This window comes from Mauremys mutica, chromosome 2 (genome assembly GCF_020497125.1).
Source record: "Mauremys mutica isolate MM-2020 ecotype Southern chromosome 2, ASM2049712v1, whole genome shotgun sequence".
Taxonomy (NCBI): Eukaryota; Metazoa; Chordata; order Testudines; family Geoemydidae; genus Mauremys; species Mauremys mutica.
Genome location: NC_059073.1, coordinates 223,315,185 through 223,333,618, shown reverse-complemented (window position 1 = coordinate 223,333,618; position 18,434 = coordinate 223,315,185). Strand labels below are relative to the sequence as shown.

General features: G+C 39.5%; 1 protein-coding gene across 2 annotated transcripts in view; it reads right to left on the bottom strand.

Annotated features, from left to right (window-relative positions):
* Positions 1-18,434, bottom strand: part of TOP2B (DNA topoisomerase II beta) — a 137,498-nt gene that overhangs the window by 14,412 nt on the left and 104,652 nt on the right. For both annotated transcript variants that reach the window (XM_045003214.1, XM_045003213.1), the window contains exons 17-27: positions 14,171-14,263; positions 13,940-14,054; positions 11,643-11,764; positions 10,614-10,762; positions 8,952-9,183; positions 6,365-6,499; positions 5,649-5,849; positions 3,644-3,839; positions 3,408-3,499; positions 1,351-1,506; positions 1,119-1,202 (exon numbers count right to left, since the gene is read on the bottom strand). In XM_045003214.1, the coding sequence (XP_044859149.1) occupies positions 1,119-1,202; positions 1,351-1,506; positions 3,408-3,499; positions 3,644-3,839; positions 5,649-5,849; positions 6,365-6,499; positions 8,952-9,183; positions 10,614-10,762; positions 11,643-11,764; positions 13,940-14,054; positions 14,171-14,263 (1,575 nt within the window). The remainder of the gene's footprint in view (positions 1-1,118; positions 1,203-1,350; positions 1,507-3,407; positions 3,500-3,643; positions 3,840-5,648; positions 5,850-6,364; positions 6,500-8,951; positions 9,184-10,613; positions 10,763-11,642; positions 11,765-13,939; positions 14,055-14,170; positions 14,264-18,434) is intronic.

The window sequence follows — 18,434 nt, the reverse complement described above, 5'->3', positions numbered from 1 at the left end:
TCTGTATTTTTCGCATCGGAGTGTTGCTCTTTTAAGACTTCTGAAAGCATGCTCCACACCTTGTCCCGCTCAGATTTTGGAAGACACTTCAGATTCTTAAACCTTGTGTCGAGTGCTGTATCTATCTTTAGAAATCTCGCTTTGGTACCCTCTTTGCATTTTATCAAAGCTGCAGTGAATGTTTCTTAAAACAAACAATATGTGCTGCGTCATCATCTAAGACTGCTATAACATGAAATACATGGCAGAATGCGGGTAAAAAAGAACAGGAGACATACAATTCTCCCCCGAAGGAGTTCAGTCACAAATTTAATTAATGCATCATTTTGTAACGAGCGTCATCAGCATGAAAGTATATCCTCTGGAATGGTGGTCGAAGCATGAAAGGGACATACAAATGTTTAGCATATCTGGCATGTAAATACCTTGCAATACCGGCTACAAAAGTGCCATGCAAACACCTCACTTTCTGGTGACATTATAAATAAGAAGCAGACAGCATTATCTCCTGTAAACATAAACAAACTTATTTGTCTTAGCGATTGGCTGAACAAGAAGGAGGACTGAGTGGACTTGTAGACTCTAAAGTTTTACATTGTTTTATTTTTGAATGCAGTTATGTAATAAAAAAAATCTACAGTTGTAAGTTCAGGATAAAGAGATTGCACTAATGTACTTGTATGAGGTGAATTGAAAAATACTATTTATTTTATCATTTTTACAGTGCAAACATTTGTAATAAAAATAATATAAAGAGAGCACTGTACATTTCGTATTCTATGCTGTAATTGAAATCAATATATTTGAAAATGTAGAAGCATACAAAAATATTTAATACATTTCAACTGGTATTCCATTATTAACAGTGCAATTAAAGCTGCGATTAATTTTTTTAATCACAATTAATTTTTTTGAGTTAATCACATGAGTTAACTGATTAATTGACAGCCCTAATTATATGTTGATGAAAGAAAACAGCCATCCTGGCTTAACGTACCAAAAGATTTCCTGCTCCCAATTTATTGTACATTATTTCTATAAATGCTTTTTAAGGAAAACAATAACAATTAAAATTTTAATTCTTAATAAAACTTATTCATAAAGGTATTTAAACATACATCAAGCTCTTCAATGAAAGCTGCTAAATCTTCTTTCCAGAGATCTGAAGGAGACTTCCTCCTGAGGTCAGTGAGTTCTCTCCCCTAAAACATAAAGGTAGTATGTAGCAATTTATGTTACTAAACAATATGAAGAATACCAAACTTGAACATTCACAATATAAATGCTTTATATTAGATCTAATGATGCTGATGAAATGGTTTCAAAATGGTTTTTCCACAATTTTCAAACCTTTGAATCTCTCTGTTTAATTAGCTCTTCTACTTTCTCCTTAGTAAGACACCAAAGAGACATGTTTAGGATGTAGTTAAAATCAGGGCCTGAGGTAGAGCCTGAAGAAGAGGAGGTATCATCATTCAGATTCTGTGTTTCTTCCTCTTCTGCTGCCTGCAATGAAATCATATTAAAACTGTAATTTCAAATTATGATTTTACATATACTTTAGAACTATAAAAGAGACTGAATAAGATGGCAGTGCATTCCAATCACATTATACAACTGTCTCTTTTGGGAAGGAGCACTAATATTTTAGTTGTTATCTGGAACTGCTTCCATAACCAAGGGTGTTATGAATTTTAGTTTTGGAGGGAATCAACATTTTTCCTTCTCTTACCAGAAATTCTATTATTAAATACCAAACACCAGATGTGTAATGGGAACACGATGATACATTATATATAATTAAAATATGGTAGCAATAAGTAGAAAATAATTAAAACACACACACACACAAAATATAAAACAAATAAAAATAAATTTAATTAAAAATATTTAGATAAGTAAATAATTAAACAGCCAAATTCAGTAGTAGCTTTGAAAAATAACTGTGATTAAAATTAAAAAAACCTTTTTCATATGTGATTTCTAGCATTTAAAAGTTGGAAGAGAAAGTGAAATCGACTATGAATCATTTTAGAGGCCGAAGAGTTCTTAATCTTCTTATTCTAATAAGTTACTTCAAATAAAACACTTTAAAAAATTAAATACTCTAGTAAATTTGACCCTGACTTATACATAACTAAAAAGAACAAAGATAATATTCATTTTGTATTCCAAAGGCCCATCTCTCATATTTCTCTTACGCAAATAAATATCATACTGTATGCTCACATGAACATAGTGTCAGAGAATGATCAGTCATGAAAGTATGGGTTGCATCGGTAAATTCAAGTGTAATACTCTGTAAATAATGTCTGAGGAGGCCAAATTATTGTTCCTCTGAAAATGATTATTTTCACACAGGATTGGAAGGGGTGGGCCAGGCAAGCCAATTAATTCCACAGGCTGCACCTGGATGAGGACTCAAGGACCAGGAAACTAATTAGAAACAGGTTCAGCCATGCAGGAATAGGCAGGTTGCTGGCAAGAGAAGGGGGCTGCTGGGAAAGGCTGCAAGAAGGCAGGCAGCAGTCACTCCCTGGTGAGAGGGATGAGGGTTTGGAGCTGGAATACCCAGAGTAAGAAGATGAACCAGGTGTGGTAGGAAGCTATCCAGGGAAGGAGCAGTGAGGGCTGAGAGAGGAAAGCCCAGTACTACTGAGCTGAAGGCCCCTGGCCTGGAACATGGAGTAGAGGGCAGGCCCAGGTTCCCCTTCCAGCTGCTGAAGGAGTGGCATCATGGGGCAGTGAGCGGGAACACTGCCTAGGACTGCTAGAGAGAAGGGACTGCAACCCTGGAAGGGGGGGAACACTGGGTGACCCGGCCAGAGGGCTGAGTCACAAAGAGGACACTGTGGGACGAATGAGGACCAGAGAGGAGCTGCAGACCTGTGTGAGAGAGAGAATGACAGCATGCAAGCTGTGGAAGGGAGCACTGACCTTTAGAGCTAATCCCTAGAGTGACCAGGAGGAGGTGTCAGACCAGCAGTGAGTGGTGCACCCCATGACAGATAACTGTGAATTTTCTCCTTTTTGTGTGTTTAGATTTCAAGTTTGAACTAGCCCAGTTTTGTGTTTTTAATTTATCTACATACAGGAGAGTGATATGTGGCAATGTTCTTTCTTAGTTAATTTCTCTTCAAGATACTAATTTAAATGGTAAACTGGCAAAGGGAAAGGGAGAGAGAGAATCTTTATTTTTTTATTGTCATTAACATACATGAACAAAAAATATAACCATTTAAATTATACAGATGTTTATAGTTCTTAACACTAACCTATTAAATATTCACAATTCCACACAAGAATAATAAATCTTATCCATAACTATAAAACAATTTCCACATCTCTCCCCTACAAATACCACATTACTTAATCTGCAAAGAATCAAGAAGGACTCAGATCATTACCTTTTCTTGTGCTTCCTTCCAGGCTTTCACTGGGTCAGATTCAAAACCTCTCTGGACTAACATTTGAATCAAATCTCTCTTTGATCTATTCTCTATGTGTGAGACACAAAATAATGTTTGGGTCAAGAAAACTGATGCCTTTTTTTTCTCTGTTAGTTTGATCTAAATTACTTCTCAAAATGTTTTTTCTATATTTATCAGTTCTAACTTTTAAGTTTTATAATTTTTCTTCTTACCGATGGTAATTTTCCCCTGTATCTTCTCTAGAATGAAGCGAGCTTGATTGTTAAGCTTGGTAGATTCTGCCCCCAACATTCCTACAAGCCACTCCTTGCGCAAACTATAGTAATTTAATCGTAAATCAAAGAATTCCTTCAGAATATCTTGCACAGTTTCATACTTCTTCAGACATCCCATATGATCAAATAGCACCTACAGAAGATGCAAACAAAATAATAATTTTGTAAATTAAACTTTGTTAAAACACCACATAAGTGTGAGTTTATGTATAGTCTAATGTTACATATACACACACACACTGTATACAGAGTTGGATTTTTAAAAAGTTTCTTACAGAAAGATCATGATCTTATTTACAGGGATGTAAATCAAGTTTAACTGCATTGACATCACTGTAGTTGTACCTATGTACAACTGGTAGGAGATCAAAATCAGTCCCTAATGTACAATCATACAGCACATGAACATGCATATAGTGATAGAAACAAATCCCATCCAGCTAATGCACTAATATTTTCAAACACTATTTGAAATATTTATGAACATCCCTGAATTTAGCAGAGGCATTCAGGGCCTAATTTTATCTACCTCTCTCTCTCTCTCTCTCTCTATATATATATCTATATCTATATATATAAAGTAGTGCAGTCAATTAATCGCAGTTAACTCAAGCGATTAACTCAAAACAAATTAACTCAATTAAAAAAATTAATCATGATTAATCACAGTTTTAATCAAACTATTAATAATAGAATACCAATTGAAATTTATAACAACTATTTTGGATGTTTTTCTACATTTTCAAATATATTGATTTCAATTACAACACAAAATACAAAGTGTGCAGTGCTCACATTATTATTTTTATTACAAATATTTGCACTGTAAAAAAAGATAAATTGTATTTTTCAATTCACCTCATACAAGTACTGAAGTGCAATCTCTATCGTGAAAGTGCAACTTATAAATGTAGAATTTTTTTTTTACATAATTTTATCACTCAAAAACAAAATAATGTAAAACTTTAGCGCCTACAAGTCCACTCAGTCCTACTTCTTGTTCACCCAATCACTAAGAAAAACAAGTTTGTTTACACTTATGGGAGATGCTGCTGCCCACTTCTTATTTACAATGTCACCTGAAAAGTGAAAATAGGTGTTCACATGGCATTGTTGTGGCTTTCCAAGATATTTACATGCCAGATATGCTAAACATTTGTATGCCCCTTCATGCTTTGACTTGTAGATTGCACTATCTTTTGTTAATATAAAGATATTATATTAAACCCAGTTTCAGGTGGGTTTGTACTTGGCACAGGTCAGCTGTGCCTCCACTGCCACTACCAGTGCTACAGAGGCAACACTGCTATTTATACAGACGCTAGCTCAATAAAAGCTAGCACAAGTATACATGGACAAGCAGGGGAATTGCCCTCTCATTCGTAGTGTACAGATGCAGTGTAAGGTAAGGCGGAAAGTAAGTGTTCATATGAATAATATCTTTTATATTTAAATGGTATTGCCTAGCTGCACAGCTTCTGGGTGAAAAGAAATTTGAACTGTCTAGCTGGCAGAAAAAAAATTCAGTTACTTCAGGCTAAAAGATACCTGAACACTACAATGGATGTGTTTCTTCTGAGATCTACTGAATATTTTACAGCCATTGAACCAAATTATTATTGTTATTCTATAATGACAATATGATATTAACTACATTTTTAAAGTATACAACATTGTCCAATGCACCAGATTTTTCTGATGAAGCTTCAAAATTTAAGTTACACTGCCCAATATGAATGAATAAGCCAGAGACAAATCTGTTGTATCACAGAACTAACAACTTAAATGCACAGTAATTCTTTTTGTCAGTAACAAAACATGAAAGAGATGTGTTATGTCATGTATTGGACCAATAAAGTGCCACCAGCAGGCCATCACAAAAACAGGTGAGCTCACAACAAGCTACCGTAATGATTCTGGTAGTCAAACATAGAAAAGTTACCATAGAATTACAAGTAAGACTTGTTTGAAGTTTAAAGACTTTGTGCAATCCAGCAGCTTCGGCTTGAGCAAGCTTTTCTTCTGTCATTTTCACAACAAATTTCACAGTTGTATCAGTATGGTACTCTTTGTAATCGGAAATTAATGCTGGAGTTTTTTCGGTCCCATTCAACATAGGTTCTAGCACTTGTTCTTTGTATACCTACAAGAAAGATAGCAAACAGTAGAAATGAAGAACATAAAGCAAGAATTGTAATTCCTCACCATGGCTGAACAATGCAAATGGATATGCTCTAAAGTCACACAACGTTAAGGGATTACAATGCCCTGTGTCACCAAGAGTCACTCATAGAGCCACTTGGTAAAAAAAAAAAAAATCATTATTTGAACCTTTTGACAAGACAATCTGCAGAATGCAGACCAGAACTGACATCAGTCATGCAGGCATTTGATGTCCCTAAGCAAAGGATGAATGGCATGTTTGAAGACATACAGAGGATTGTGGATTAATTCAAGAAGAAAAAATGGTATTCCTTACAGTAAAGTACAGTAGGTAGCATGACAATAAACACACCTTCTACTAAGGCCAAGCAAAAGGAAACCCATGCTTTGTTTCCTGAAATACATACTACCACCAGCCTGAAGAATTCATCTGAATAGGTGATTAAGTAGTCTAGGAAATTTGTCTTAAACTAAATGTATTTCACTGTTACTAACCTGGGTCCACGTTCTCACTGGAAGCTCTGTAATCTCTACTGTATTCCTGTCCACCACAAATATTTCACCACTAACTGCATACTGATTCTGACCAAGTTCCTGGATAGTTCCTTTAAAATTTTTGTAGTTTGGAAGCTGCAGGTGCAAGTAATAATATTAATAATGTTCTTCAAAATGAAAAGTTGGGAAGAATTATGTTTCATATAAAGCTGTAAATTTACAACACCCTTTACAATACACTGCAGATATATTACAGTACAAATGAAAACAAACATATTAAATGGTGGGAATATATTATAATTAGAACTTTTTGTGAATAGGTGATACTTATTTGGAAGATGGCAGTGAGTTTTTTTGGAAAAATGCTAGTGTAGATGTGACGTTATCTGATTAAAATATGACCATATAGATCATTGTCGCAACCACTGTTATATATTTGCAGCAAATATTGTACAAAGATTGTCGAGTGAGGTGTCTATGAAAAAGTTATGTTTTGCTATCTGTATACATGTATCATTTTTGTATGTGAAGTTAGAAGTATTGGAATATCCACCAGCTTTATGGTGATTGTCTGCCTCATTCTTTGCAGTTCACCCTAACTGAGTGACCATAGCTATCCCCCACTGGGACACCGGTCACAGCCAGATATGCCATGTAAGATATCTGTATAATTTGCCAGATATGATAATCTTGTTATATGTTTGAATCACTTTGTATTATGAGTTATAAATATATATGTATGTCTGTATTTCAAACTTGTGATATGCTTCTGGGTGACACCCCCAGACAGTTTGGCATCAGCACTGCCTAGCCTGCCTGATGTCCCATTAAGGACCTTCAGGTATACAACTGACCCATTGAGAGAAGACAAGGGATACACCTTATGACTCAGCAAGGCATGCAGGGACATGCCTATGGACAGAACTCTAAGGCTTCCAAGCCATGTGCTGGTCAGCTTGTGTTTGAAACAAAGGAAGCACAGGCTGCATGGCAAAAGACTATAAAAGACAGCTGCATCTTCTCCATTTTGTCTTCAATCCTGCTTCTTACCTCTGGAGGAACTTTGCTACAAACTGAAGCTCTGTACAATGGACTGAATGACCCATCCAAGCTGTGGATGTACTCCAGAGACTTAAGCCAGCAGTTTATTCCATCACTTCTACAAGCCTGAACCAAGAACTTTGCCATTACTGTATGTAATTGATTCCTTTAACCAATTTTAACTCTCACTTTTCTTTCTTTTTATAAATAAATCTTTAGATTTTAGATACTAAAGGATTGGCATCAGTGTGATTTTTGGGTAAGATCTAAGTTATATTGTGACGTGGGTGTGTGGCTGGTCCTTTGGGATCAGAAGAACCTATTATTTGATGAGACTGGTTGTAAAGAACCACTCATCTCTGAATCCAGTGTTTTTGGTAATATAAGAACTGGAATGCCTGAGGAAACTGCCTTTATGTTTTCTTGTTAGCCAGTGTGTTGAAACAGGAGTTTACTTTTGTGGCTGGTTTGGTATATCTTATAAAAGAATAACCACCAGTTTTGGGTTGTGTTTGCCCTATTTCTCAAAAGTTCGTCCTGAATTTGGCATCCTCAGTCATGACCCACTAAGGCACGGTTACAGTAGACAAGGCCCTTTGGCCAAACAGGACAGAATGCAGGTTAAATACACTGAATTCTCAGGTTCTCCTAAAAGGAAGGCCAACAGATTCCAATTACTGAAAAAATTAATTTATGTGGCATTCCCAACAGTTGGTGAGAGGAAATCCTCTGTGTTGTGAAAGCTAAAGCTGCTTTCTCAAAGGCCATGAACAGGGATCGAACTGCAGAAGTCCAGCAAGTGGAATCTGAACTGAAAAATACAATTAAAAAAATAAAATTTTGCTTCTATGAAATGGGCAAATCTAACCCAGCACTGATGTGCAAACTAGTAATAAACATGAAAGGGTTGTTTCTACTGTCTAGATTTCAGCTGAATTTATGCTGAAATGATTTCAGATTGAGCTGGGCTCTTCTTTTCTTCTAGCATTTGGAGCCTCTTCAGATATGTAGCAGAATTGAGAGGTTCCCAAACAAACTTTAAACAAATGAACACATAAGAGTTATGATTTGGAAATAGTTGGTTTTCCTGTTTAATAACACTATTTTTCTTCTAGCTATGGAGGAACATAAAAGTGAACATAGTTTAGTCAAGACAAAGGAAGCTTTAGAGATTCCAATGCAAGCCATAGAGGCTTTAAGATTGGCTGAAGATCTAGTGTAACTTATCTTAAAGAAATGACTGATACAGCTTTTTAGCCACCAGATCGCAATATTCAATAGTTCTTTCCACAACAATTATGGTTTTGAGAGCACATTGACAAATCAATGAGTAGAATGGAGGAATAAGCCTTTAAAAGAATCAGTAAAATTACAATGTACTGGTTTCAATGGGAATAAGACATAAAACAATAAATTCCTCTCCAAAGGTGGTAATCATTTGGCAGTGATGTGTTTCTAAAGTGATATAAGATGCTCTTTATAAATGCAAAACTCAGGTTTGTTTAGGAAACATAAAAATAGCAGCAGATACTGTGAGTTACATTACCATAGGATGGGGATCCAAGCCATCCAACATTCGTCTGACATTGTTCACAATCTCTCTGGTATCATAGTTAGGAAGTTTACAAGCCCATCCTGTACCAATTCCCTCAGCACCATTTACTAAAACCATGGGAATGATGGGAATATACCACTCTGGTTCTACGCGCTGGTTATCATCATAAAGGAACTTAAGCAGGTTGTCATCCACTGCAGGAAAAAGCAGCCGTGCTAAAGAGCTTTGAAAAAAAGAAGAAAACAACATAATTTAACAAGAGTCCAGTAAGTCAAAAAACGTGTTACACTATGAAGATTAACGGGCCCAAATTTCATCTCATTAAAATAATTGTACTTTCTCTTTTAATTGTCATTATGAAGCTGAAAATACTGTTTTCTGAAACAAGGACAGAGGTATTATTGAACCTTCATAGTGGAACAATCTGTTCATAATAAATACAGGGTACTTGAGGTTTATTGGGGGGGGGGCGTTTCTGTGACCACGTATGGATGTATCTTACCGTCCAATTTTTAAAACTTACAGAAAACCGGTACACTGAAGTACTCAGGACTCATGTATTTCATTACCTCCACTCAAAAGACTAGAGGTAAGTCAAGCAGACAGTAAGAAAAAAAGAAATATTTACAGTTTCAAACCAAACCAAAAAAGCCAAGCTTAACTGTAGGCATAAAAGCCTTAACAGTCCATGAAACACTTTGCAAACAGAGGTTTCATCAGTGGGCCTTTGCCAATTATGCACAATAAAGTAGGCAAATCAGTCTCCTAGCACATATGGATCAAATGAACTGGAGAACATATTAAATCTATTAAAGTACTGTTCCATAGAAACATTTATATGTGGAAAGGATCCAAAACTGATATTCATGCAGAAGGGGATATAACTAGAATAATCAAATGAAATTAACAAAAGGAAATTAAGGCTCAATATCAATGTGAACTAATTTATTAAGGGAAATGGTAGAAGCCACACAGTGTAACATTTACAATCAGACTGGACAAAATACTAGATTTTACTATAGGGAACAAATTCTGTCTGCCAAACTACACTCTAATTTACTTCCAGGCCACTCCACTGTCTTTAAATTATATTCTCAATTATACTTAGGAAATCCCATTAGCTTACATTGTGGTTGCACAGGTGCAACTGAGATCATAATTTTGTTTGCAGAATCTAAATGCTGGCCATGTGGAAGAAGAAAACAACACAGCTTGACTTTCAAAGCCTATACTGAGTTGTAAGGCTGCCACATAGAAATACATTCATGGGTAAAAGGACTAACACATTTTATGTGGAATCAGAAAGACACAACATGAAATCTCACAGTTCCATTTTTGAAGACTGACAGTTGAACTGGATGATCTGCCTTTTCAAACTGTAACCTTATGATTCAAAGTAAAATTTGTACAGCTAACTTTTTTTTAAGTCCTCAAGTACTATTCTCACAAAATTAGCAGGAAAATCTATGTGTACAAAAAATGTATTTGCACATGTAAATCAGGAATTTGAGCACACGCAGCTACTTGATTTCCTTGGGCTCTTACATACATGCTCACAAACAAATACATGCTTGCAAATCTTGTAGTGCAAAGGCAATTTGAAAATTTGGCTCTATGTGTTTTTAGTTTAATTTGTTTTGAGCAAGCGTTTACCTTAACATTGTGAAAATATAACGAGGGCTGGCAGCATCCTTCCCACCATGAAGCCTGGTACCAAACTGACCAATAGGCTGCAGTAGATTAACATTGTTACTTCCAACAAAGTTCTGAGCCAAGTTGACAATAGTCATCATTAATGCTTGCTGGAAGAAAATACATACACATTGTTACTATTCAGTGTAAGAAACTGCACTCTTTCCTAATCAGCAAGTATAACAGGTTTTCATTGCCAGATAATCCATGACTCATTCTACTCTGATTTCAAACATGGTCTCTCTGAAAAATGGAAGGCTATAATTTATTACAGAAATAGGGCATCTGTAGTTCAACTGTTAAAATATTGTATTCTCTCTCATTGTCCTTCTGTACAAGGAAGTTTTCATATGCATTACTTTCTCATCCCCTACCCTCACACGTTTTGTTTGAGTTTTCAAACACTCACTTCTGTGTACAGGAGATTGTGCACCATCCCTCCTCTTTCACAAAATGATGATGGTGGCTTTTTGAATGTATATTTTTATATTTATATTTTGACAATGCTAGTCTTTGGCGGTATTGCTAATATTCCAGATAAATACCAGAAAGGCCGGAAAACAAATACTTTAATCTTATTAAACACAAGAAACTATGTCACACAATTTCAAAATGTTCTGGAAAGAGATCACAAAATCCCATTTTTACTTTCTTTACTTTTGCATAAAAACAATTTGTCTTTCCTGCCTAAGTCTAAAACATGATCAGGTATACAGTTGGCATAACTGAGGACCTGGTCCAAGTCCACTAACTCGCTGCCCCAGCATAATTTCCCACAGCCTACAATCTTTGGTTGAGACTTGGCTGTGCATGAAGGAATAAAACTGTCTTCTTATCAAAATGGATTCCATTTGGTTCACTTTCTTAAAAAAGTTCTGAACACTTCTACTCGTAGGACTCTTGGTCAATCATTAAGTGCTGTTGACTAAATAAAAATTTCACCTATATTCTATATAGAAAAAATACATCCTTCCCATTTTTCATACTCACCTCTCCATGATGATAGGCTGACATTTCAGCAACAGAACCAGCCAGCTGAGCAACTTTAACCTCACGTTTATCGTTTCTCTTAAAGCAAGTGAACAAAACTTTGCGCTGCCCTGGCTTAAAACCTGTTTAGAAAAATAATGCTTTTTAAATACACACACACACACACCTTTTTGAAATTATAAATTCTGTCTCTCTCTCTCTCTCTACGAGAACACATTTCTAATCTCTTTTGAAAGGGAGATAAATGTTATGTTGAATGAAAATAAATCTACACAATATTTAGCAAATTCATAAACACAGTGTAAAAGAACATATTTATATTAACCAACTGTAAGCAAACATTTTGCTGATGGAAAGAGACCGCAATATAAACTGAAGTTTTCTGGCTAATTAACTTAATATTAACATGCAGCATTCAATAATTCCCCACACTATCCTGCTAAATCTCAATCCTATCCCTGGATTCAGAAAGGTGCCTTCTGCGTTCCCCATGAAAAGCCACCCAAATATGGCTGAGTTATTTCTGAAAATCGCCCTTTGCACACACTCTTCATACATCTGCTGTTAGAGGCTGGCAGCTAAATTTTAAGAACATTTCATATGGACTGAGCATGGTCCAGCCCAAGGCTTGGCAGACTTTCCCTGCCATTGTTGCTCACAGCTATTGCGGTCTATCGTGGCGCAGGGCACCAGCACTGAGAGCCAGGTCTCCCCTGCGCTCTCTGCTCTCCTGCTGCTATCCAAACAGCCTGAGAGCAGGACATAGGCAGACTCAGACAAAGAGGGGTTAGGAGCAGAGAGGGACAAAGGCTAGAATGGGTAGAGGGCCACCCTATAGTGGGAATAGGAGTAGGGTGGGGACAGGTGCAGAAGGGTCTGTAACCATTAAAACACACACCCTGAACCTGGAACAGAACCCAGGTTTCCTGAGTGCCAAACACTCTTTTGCTATCTAGAGAGTAACTATAAAATCCAGTAGAAAACTATGTCATTCCTCTCTAGTGACTCATCTACATAAAAGACACCAGCCTACTATGGCTACCAGTTTTCTGTTTCTCGGGCAGTAGAGGTTTGTGCTATGGATATAAAAGTTCCAACCCCACTGATAACCTATGTGGGGATGAATATGGTTCCACATGATGGAATTTCTTTCAGTTTGCTTTATTTGGAAAAGTTATGTTAAAAGAACATTAAGGTTGCAAAGTCAAGCACTCAAAAGTTAAGACATGCCAGAATTAATGTGATCCATTCAACCCCATGTGCAGATGCATAATGTTACAGTCTTTATTTACATGATCAAATACTCTCTTTTCCACCCTTAAGGGGGTTTTGAGATTTTTGCATACGCTTTCCCTGGATGCTTTTGGTTGGGAGCTTGCATGCTATTCTTCCTCATCTAAGAAGAGGTCAATAGAGAAGGGGCAGTAGAAGGTTTACCCTTGCATGAAGGGAAAAGATATCTGTCTTTCCCCCAGGCTGGCTAGCCCCTATTTAAGTACTATGAGCAAGGAACCTTAGGCTTCTCACCTAAATTAGAAGTTGTCTGATTAAGGGTTCTTCTCTATTGCAGCTGAATAAGAATGGCAGTCTGTGTGTACCTCTCTCTGGGTATCACCTGTCTTAAGCACACTTTGTGCTTTGTTGTGAAGTCTATGTTGTTGAGGGAAAGGGGAAATCCCATCCCACCTATGAGACTCCAAGCCCCTTTTTCCTGGCTGAGCAAGAGTACATGGGCTGAAAACAGGATAGGCATATATCTCCTTCTCCTGCTGTGAGCTTTACAAATGGAGCACGCTTTGTGTCTGGGGTGCTTCTTTGCATATCTATGTTGCTCCACGAGAGAAATGGTGGTGAACCTGACAGAATTCCTGAAAGATCCCAGCATGCCTCCAAAACACTGTCCTTGATGTGAGAAGGGAAGAGGACAGGACTTTCACCCTAATCCACTCCCTATTGCTAATTTGAATTGAATGTTGATGAATATGAACACTGAAAGAAAGGAGCACTTGCAACAGAAGTAGAGCACCTTCACAGTACAGGGAAGAGGTTTGGCCAAGTGGACAGGTTGTTAAGCTACAGCTTGAGCTGCCTCTAGTTTTACTTCAGAGAGGAGACAACTCAGTACTGTACATTACAGGCAACGTAATGAAGCAGAAACATATAGGTTCTCAATTTCTCTCACTAATTCCAAAAATTCATTCTCACAGTACCAACATCTTTTCAAATACAGTCATATCCTTCAAAATGACAAGGATAAAAAGGTACATCCTTATAAATCACCATGAATATCTACTTACCATCAACCAGGGATGGAATGGATCTCTCATTGTCTGAGTTTGAGAAGAGAATCAACTCCTTGTTAATGAAGTCATTGTAAGTCAAATGCTTTGTTGCTGTACCATATAGAAATTGCTAAAAGAAAATGTATATATCAGTATAATTTCAACATTGAAACTGCATTAATTTTAAATATAATTTCAACATTGAAACTGCATCATCCTCCAGGCCTCTTCTCATTTAGAACTAACCTCTGGAAGGCCATGTAACCGACGCTGTCTTCTGTCTTCCATGAAGTTTGTTAACCACTCTTTTCGGTCATCAATTTTCTTTTTACTGAAGGCCTGCAAATATTTCAGTTCATCTTATTAGCATATACAGCATTACACATGTGTAATTTTAATAATTATTGTAAAATGTTGTATGGTTCTTTTAAATATGCAGTAACTTTTATTAAAGGTAAAAATTATAAAAACAATCTGTATACATTGCTGCTCAAATAGAGGAATTATTTAAATACATATCCTCTTGTATACCCACTCACAACAAACTACTCATTATACTCTGATCATTTATTGTTGGTAGGTTTTCAAACTGGCAGTTCTCTGATCAGCAGGTTCTTGAGCTTTGCAATTGTTTTTGAGATCCACACAGGCCTTGCTGGATCCAACCATAGGTAATTCAGTCCAGGATGTAGCCATAGTCAGGGACAGTTCCCGATAGCACAGCTTTATTGGATTTGTGCTGCTAAGGAGCAAGAAGATGCCAGGGATACAAATCCAGTTCAGAAGTATAGGCCTTTTGTGGATCCCAATGGCCACTCAGACCATTCTGTGAGGGGAGAGGGAAGTGGCCAAATCTGTTCCCTTTCCAACTAGACCAATGGAGGACAACCTTTGTATGTTATCGTCATGAACTTTTCCTTCCCCTTAGCTAATTGCCTTCAAGTTTTACTGTGGAAAGGAGCAATCTGGTCCTTGATTTTCACACCGATTGAGTAGAGACAGAGTAAAGAACTAGGATTTGGTCCTGTGTGTTTTTGGACGAGTATTTCCAGCTCACAGACTGTCCGTTTATCTGTGCCGTCTAGGTGTGTCATGCTTCTCCAGCACAGAGTAAAAATGTTTTAAAAGACAATGTATGTGGCAATAATTTTCTGTTTGCTATTCTATCATTCAGTAAACTACCCTAAAAAATTATCTGAACTTTAAAATTTTATTTTATTCTGCTCTGATAAAATCCAGTACAATTATTTTTAGTAGTCCAACTATATAAGCCCTAGAAGGCCCCATTTCCATCCTTCAAAAACCTACTCCTAAAAAGAAATGTGGAGCTGCCAGGGTAGAGTCTGAAAGAGAGATTAAATGAGTATATGAGTTTGCTGCCTTCCACCTCCTACAACTCCAGATTTAGATTCATAGATTCGTAGACTCTAGGACTGGAAGGGACCTCGAGAGGTCATCGAGTCCAGTCCCCTGCCCTCATGGCAGGACCAAATATTGTCTAGACCATCCCTGATAGACATTTATCTAACCTACTCTTAAATATCTCCAGAGATGGAGATTCCACAACCTCCTTAGGCAGTTTATTCCAATGTTTAACCACCCTGATAGTTAGGAATTTTTTCCTAATGTCCAACTTAAACCTCCCTTACTGCAGTTTAAGCGCATTGCTTCTTGTTCTATCCTTAGAGGCTAAGATTAACAAGTTTTCTCCCTCCTCCTTATGACACCCTTTTAGATACCTGAAAACTGCTATCATGTACCCTCTCGGTCTTCTCTTTTCCAAACTAAACAAACCTAATTCTTTCAGCCTTCCTTCATAGGTCATGTTCTCAAGACCTTTAATCATTCTTGTTGCTCTTCTCTGGACCCTCTCCAATTTCTCCACATCTTTTTTGAAATGCGGTGCCCAGAACTGGACACAATACTCCAGCTGAGGCCTGACCAGCACAGAGTAGAGTGGAAGAATGACTTCTTGTGTCTTGCTCACAACACACATGTTAATGCATCCCAGAATCATGTTTGCTTTTTTTGCAACAGCATCACACTGTTGACTCATATTTAGTTTGTGGTCCACTATAACCCCTAGATCCCTTTCTGCCATACTCCTTCCTAGACAGTCTCTTCTCATTCTGTATGTGTGAAATTGATTGTTCCTTCCTAAGTGGACCACTTTGCATTTGCCTTTATTAAACTTCATCCTGTTTACCTCAGACCATTTCTCCAATTTGTCCAGATCATTTTGAATTTTGACCCTATCCTCCAAAGCAGTTGCAATCCCTCCCAGTTTGGTATAATCTGCAAACTTGATAAGCGTACTTTCTATGCCAATATCTAAGTCGTTGATAAAGATATTGAACAGAGCTGGCCCCAAAACAGACCCCTGCGGAACCCTACTCGTTATACTTTTCCAGCAGGATTGGGAAAGAACGGTTACTCACCTGTAGTAACTGTTGTTCTTCGAGATGTGTTGCTCCAATCCATTCCAGTTAGGTGTGCGCGCCGCGCGTGCACGGCTTCTCCGGAACTTTTTCCCTAGCAACCCCGGCGGGCCGGCTGGCGCCCCCTGGAGTGGCGCCGCCATGGCGCTAAATATATACCCCAGCCGGCCCGTCCGCTCCTCAGTTCCTTCTTGCCGGCTACTCCGACAGTGGGGAAGGAGGGCGGGTCTGGAATGGATTGGAGCAACACATCTCGAAGAACAACAGTTACTACAGGTGAGTAACCGTTCTTTCTTCTTCGAGTGATTGCTCCAATGCATTCCAGTTAGGTGATTCCCAAGCCTTACCTAGGCGGTGGGGTCGGAGTGAGACGTGGCGGAATGCAATACCGCAGAGCCGAAGGCTGCATCGTCTCTAGACTGCTGCACCAACGCGTAGTGGGAGGCGAAGGTGTGGACCGAAGACCAGGTGGCCGCTCTGCAGATGTCCTGGATGGGGACATGGCTCAGGAAGGCGGCTGACGAGGCGTGCGCCCTCGTCGAATGAGCGGTGAGTCGACATGGTGTCACGTGAGCCAGCTCGTAGCATGACCTGATGCATTGAGTCACCCAGGAGGAAATGCGCTGGGTAGAGACCGGTTCGCCCTTCATGCGATCAGCGACTGCGATGAAGAGTTGGGTGGAACGCCGAAAGGACCTTGTCCGGTCGATGTAAAACGCCAGCGCCCGACGGACGTCGAGAGTGTGGAGCTGTTGCTCCCGGGACGAAGCATGGGGCTTCGGAAAGAAAACCGGGAGAAAGACGTCCTGATTAAGGTGGAAGGCCGAGACCACCTTTGGTAGGAAGGCCGGGTGAGGACGAAGCTGCACCTTATCAGCGTGAAAGACGGTGTAGGGGGGGCCCGCCGTCAACGCTCGGAGCTCCGAGACTCTCCTTGCAGACGTTATGGCAACCAGGAATGCCGTTTTATAGGAGAGGTAGAGGAGAGAACACGTGGCCATAGGCTCGAATGGCGGACACATGAGCCTGGCCAGGACGAGGTTCAAGTCCCAGGTCGGGGCAGGGCGACGTACTGGCGGGTACAAGCGGTCGAGGCCCTTCAGGAAGCGGGAGACCATCGGATTGGAAAAGATGGTTCGACCCTCCACCGACGGACGAAAGGCGGACAGTGATGCGAGGTGGACCCGCAAGGAGGAAACCGCCAGACCCTGTTCCTTAAGGTACCATAGGTAATCTAGGATGGTAGGGACAGGTACCACGAATGGGTTGAGCCCTTGCTGGTCACACCAGAGCGCGAACCTCTTCCATTTTGCCATGTAGGTGGTACGAGTGGAAGGCTTTCTGCTTTCAAGCAGGACTTGCTGCACCGCCGCCGAACAGCCCCTCTCTGCGTGGGTCAACCACGCAGGTACCAGGCTGTAAGATGGAGGGACTGCAGATTCGGATGGTGGAGTTTGCCGAAGTCCTGCGTGATGAGGTCCGGCCACAATGGGAGGGTGATGGGCTCCCGAACGGAGAGCTCGAGCAGCAGGGTGTACCAATGCTGCCTCGGCCAGGCTGGAGCCACGAGTATCATGGTGGCTCGATCCCTCCGAAGCTTCTGGAGCACTCTGTGCACGAGTGGAAACGGAGGGAAGGCATAGAGGAGGTGAGTCTGCCACGGATACAGGAAAGCGTCCGACAGAGAGCCCGGCGAGTGCCCCCGGAACGAACAGAACTGGAGACACTTCCTGTTCGCCTTGGAGGCGAAGAGGTCGACCCGGGGAAAACCCCCACCTCTGGAAGATCGTGAGAGCAACGTCGGGACGGAGGGACCACTCGTGGGAGAGAAACGACCTGCTGAGATGGTCGGCCAGCGTGTTCTGCACTCCCGGAAGAAAGGACGCTTCCAGGTGAATGGAGTGGGCCACACAGAATTCCCACAGGAGGATCGCTTCCCTGCAGAGAGGTGACGAGCGGGCTCCGCCCTGCTTGTTCACGTAGAACATTGCTGTTGTGTTGTCCGTGAATACTGTCACACAGCGGCCTTGCAGCTTGGTCCGAAAGGTGTGACACGCAAAACGGATTGCTCG